This window comes from Montipora capricornis, chromosome 14 (genome assembly GCF_036669925.1).
Source record: "Montipora capricornis isolate CH-2021 chromosome 14, ASM3666992v2, whole genome shotgun sequence".
Taxonomy (NCBI): Eukaryota; Metazoa; Cnidaria; class Anthozoa; order Scleractinia; family Acroporidae; genus Montipora; species Montipora capricornis.
Window position 1 is genome coordinate 42,211,700 of NC_090896.1, and position 5,000 is coordinate 42,216,699.

The following is a 5,000-nucleotide window of genomic DNA, read 5'->3' on the forward strand; positions in this document are numbered from 1 at the left end:
TAGCTGCCAAAACTTCAACCTCCTTAAACAAATAAATAACAAACAAACAAACAATAACAAACAAACAAACAATTACAAAAATCAAAAGCTTCACCAACATCTATTATGAAAAGGTGATCCCGCTACAAATCTTCCAAGATACAATCAAATGGTTGAAATAATCTGTAAGTTTATCGTCAAAAATGACGAGGAAAGAGACTGAAGGGTTTTATAGCGCAGTTCATTCAAGAGCACATTCCTGCCGCCCAGGAATGTATCTAGAGTAGACTTTAGGAAAAAGCGCGCTTTCAATCTGTGGTCCGTACGGACAGGTGCCGTAATAGTTTTATCTTTTATCATTCTCGCACGCTTTGTAAAAGCTGACTTTAATTGTGATACCTAATTTTTAATATTTCATTATTTCTTACATATTTCTTAATTTTCTAAATGAATGCGTAATTCAACCTTTGGTTGCAATGTTTTTCAAATAAACTATCTATCTATCTGTTACAAAATTATAGCTTGAATCAATTATCTAACTGGGACTAATCAACACTTGACAAGAAGGATCAACTGCCGTAGCGACTTTTGGGGTACCCAACGGTAATTTCTACACCTGTGCCGAATGTTGATATATGAAATCTACTTGTGAACTTTGATACCCTGGCTCGACTAGAACTCCAGAAACTCTCTCGCTGAGGATTTACAAGCCATCCCAGAAAAAAAATTAACATTACAAATACGAAAATATTTTAACATGCGTAAAACCTCTCGACAACGAAAGGATTACAGCAAATTCCTTCACGGTAAAAAAAAAAAAAAAAAATCCAGTTAACTACCTATACAAGAAACATCCAGCTTTTCTGTATCATCCAGATGAAATATTTTACCGAAAAAAAAAAGTGTTTTCATCTGTTTACCTTTGTCTCCTTTTCCTCCCGAATATATGTTTTCCCCTTTTGACCCAAGGGAATCCTCGTCTTCCCTGCCTTCCCGGTGACCCCAGTTCGCCTTCAACAAATAGAAGGTGGCAAGCCGTGGGTTTATACGATATGCGAGCCAGCGAGCCATACGAGTCATCATGCGAGCCATGCGATTGTTGAAAGCTAGATCTTTCTAATTCCATATAAGACGGAGACGCGGAGATTTTTTTTAACGAAAGGTGTCCTAGGCTATCTCAACTAAGTCAAGACATTATTAAGGTTACCTTCATAATCTCTTGACTTAGTCCATTAACCTTATATATCTGATTCGTTTTGAAAATCGGAAATTACAAATTCACAAATCCTTAATCAACCTCACAACTCTGTTTTCTTAATCTCCAGGTGTGAGTGGAATCAGCCAATCTACGTGATCCGGAACTTTTCACGGCACATATCAATGCTGGAACCCGACCAAATTTGTTCTTCTTAGATGGTAAAATATCCGGATCACGTCAAATAAACATTGAAAGCGCCAGTGGTTTCTTAACAGCTTGTCGTCAAATTGATTATTTAGAGCTTGAATTTAAGGCAAGTGCGGAATTTGAACTCACTACTGAAGATACTTTACAACTTGAAGGACTTCTGATCACCAGGTCCTTAATTTAAGAACACTTTAAATTTAGCGAACTTTTTTTCCTTTTCTTTAAGTCTTCCTTACATTCGGAAGTATCGGAAACGCCATGCCTTTTTGCTGTCGTACCACGAGGGAGTGAGTGCCTTGCCAGAGGCAGGAAGCACTGGAATTCTCGCAGGGGTCTTTGGGAAAATAAGGAAAAGGTGAATTCTCTAAAAGGACATCTGCCGGTGGTTAAGTTTACGTGTTCTCGGACAGGAGAAATAAACTGAACTTATGGTCTCTGTAACGCAGTTGTTCATAAACACTCTAGAGCAATGCCGAGGATAATCCGCAAACTGTTTGCAAAGGTAAGTTAGCTAGTGGTGTCGGCGTTGTGATCTAGCTGGGCACTATACGTGTACCATTTAGCAGAGCAAAAACCATCTTCTGTAATACACTTGCGAGAATTTCGCATTGTCATCCCAACCTTGTATAAGTTAATGGCCTATAAATTATAAATTATGAATTAATGGCCTTAGCTACTTAGTGACCGGTCTGGTTTTTATAGATTTCCGAAAAGCTTTTGATGTGATTGATAATGAACTTCTTCTAAAAAAAGCTGTCCATATACGGTGCTCCTCCTTCTTCTGTTAATTGCCTGGTTCAAATCCTACCTGTGTTAGAGGAAGCAGTTTATTTCATTAGCGAAAACTACGTCTGAACAGTTGACGGTAAAGCAAGGTGTGCCCCAAGGGTCAACTCTAGGTCCGTTGCTTTTCCTTTTGTTCGTCAACGATATTCCTCTTCACGTTCAAAACTGAGTCAACTATGGACATTTATGCAGGTGATACCACCTTGTCTTCGAGTTCAAACTGGAAAACCATACAATCATTCAATCAAACATTGACACTAGATCTGTGTAAAGTAGAGAGATGGGCCAGAGAAAACAAAATGTACATGATAGAATACTCCAGATATTTTGTGGACTTACTTTTCATAAGCTTTCGAGCTCTCCTGAGCTCTTGGTCACACGAATGGTGTTGTTGGTGACGTCATCCTCGGAAGTAGGCGGGGAATTCTGCATTTTTAATCCAACCTTGTATTGGTCACCAGTCATGTGACCAAGAGTTTTCAAAAGCTCGAGAGCTTATAAAAAGTAAGTCCACAAAATATCCAGGGTATTCAAGTTTATGCTTCGCCTACTATCATATTCCCGGATAGATGAATCTTCACAGTGCTAAAATGTACATGACTATGCAGAAAACAAAAGCTTTGTTGGTAACGGGGAAGCGTCTACGGAAGCGCATGGTTCAAGTTTCAGGAAAACTGGAAGTAAAAACGGATAACGCAGAAATTGAAAACGTTGTAAACCATAAACTTCTTGGTATGATCATCGATGAAGATCTCACTTATCAAGTGCATGTTGACGAACTTTGCAATAAACTTTCTACGCGACGATATTAGCTCCCTGTTAAAAATAGATTTCACATAAATAAGCACACATTACGTGTGGCGGGAAGAAAGTCACGTGTAAAGAAGGACTTAGTCTGAGTGTTGATCGATCGTCGGATCGCTTCGAGTGTCAAGTTGAGTATTGAGTTTTAGATTTCAACCGTGCTTAAGGCCTGAAACCGTCGAGTGAAGTGGTAATTCGTATGGAAAATTGTAAAGAGATTATTCACCAGGAAATGAATTAAATATACCATAAAGATTCATTTCATGGTCCTTTCGAGTCGGAGGAAATACAAGAAGGAGTAGAACAACAAAGCTGTTGCCGTCATCGAAGGATTTTTTGAATTGGAAAAAGGCGAAGTCTACTCAAAAAGGTTGTTTATGGACATAAAGCGTCATGAATATCGACAAGAACAGGAAAATACGAGATGCACACAGGACCTTTGTGTACAAAACAGTGGGGAATGTGGAGAAAATTTTGACAGAACACGTGGGAGATTTAACGTCGTTCAGGGAAAAGTTAACGGCTCTGAAAGCCTTGTTGACCGAAAAATTGGAAACGACCAAAAAGCTGGATTAATTAGAGCTCACCAAACCAAAGGAACTGGAGAAAGAAATAGAAGATTCTGGTGAGTTTTGTGAGCACGTTTACAGTATTTTAGCGAAAATCGATTTGAGTTTGGAGAAAGGGAAACATGGCGAACACACACAGGCCCATGCGACAAATCAGGAAAATAGTAGTACCAGAAATACCGAAAGCGCAAAAGTGAAACTACCTAAACTCGAACTCAAATCCTTTTCGGGAAATTATCAAGAATGGCAGGGTTTCTGGGACACATTTCAATCTGCTGTCGATGGAAATACTGGCATCTCGGCCATTGAAAAATTCACCTATCTGAAGAGTTGTGTAACAAGCAATGCTGAATCCGCAATTGCTGGACTGCCTCTGACCGCAGACAATTATAAAGTAGCCATTGACATTCTTAAGGACCGATTTGGTAAACCGCAGTTGCTGATATCAAATTATATGGATGCCTTATTGAAACTTCCATCTGTCAATTCAGTGCATGAAACAAAGAGATTACGTGAATTGTTTGACAAGATTGAAATCAACATTCGAGGTTTGAATGCGTTAGGAGTTGAATCACGGTCCTTTGGGAATTTATTGGTCCCAGTCGTGATGGAAAAAATCCCCTCAGAATTACGATTGGTTGTAAGCCGTAAGTTTGGCAGTGAGGAATCATGGAATCTTGATGCCTTGTTGAGTGCACTGAAAACTGAGTTGGAAGCCAGGGAAAGATGTACTGCAATGAAAACAAGTGGTGCAAATGCCAATACACCCAGGTTTGAACAGTACAGAGCAAGAAGCAAACAACCCCATTCTGCCTCTGCCCTTTATACAGGCAGTGAGGAATTTACTCAACAATGTGTTTTTTGCAAGAAGAATCACAAATCCATTAACTGCATGACCATCACTGAACCGAAAGCTAGGAGAACAATTCTGAGACGAAATGGCAAGTGTTTTTTGTGCCTGAAGGGTGGCCATATCTCCACAAATTGTCCGTCAAAGGCAAAATGCTTTAACTGTGAAGGTAGACACCATGTAACCATTTGTGAAAGAATGAGGAACATGCTAACATCCAGGAATGTAGTTCGTGACGAGGAAACACCACATGGATCTGGATCATCTCAAGATAGGAGCAGAGAAGCTGGAACTTCAGCAATGCACGTTAGCAACAATGCCAACTCTGTGTTGTTACAGGTAGCCCAAGCCTTTGTTTGCAGACCAGATAACCAACAACTTGGATTGAATGCCCATGTGATATTTGATTCCTGTAGCCAGAGATCATACATAACCAGTAAGGCATGTGAACAATTGAACCTACCAACCATTGGTAAGGAGACACTTTTGATCAAAACATTTGGAGATAACTCAGCCTCTGTGAAGGAATGTGATGTTGTGCAATTGTGTGTCAGAACATTGGATGAAATGAATGTGTATATCACCTCATATGTTGTACCAGTAATTT

General features: G+C 39.5%; 1 protein-coding gene across 1 annotated transcript in view; it reads left to right on the forward strand.

Annotated features, from left to right (window-relative positions):
* Positions 1–1,853: 1,853 nt before the first annotated feature.
* The window catches only part of LOC138032001 (uncharacterized), a 3,506-nt gene continuing 359 nt past the window's right edge, over positions 1,854–5,000 (forward strand). Inside the window, exons 1-2 of the mRNA XM_068879587.1 lie at positions 1,854–1,886; positions 3,572–5,000. The exon at positions 3,572–5,000 is cut by the window's right edge and continues 359 nt beyond it. Of these exons, the coding sequence (XP_068735688.1) occupies positions 1,854–1,886; positions 3,572–5,000 (1,462 nt within the window). The remainder of the gene's footprint in view (positions 1,887–3,571) is intronic.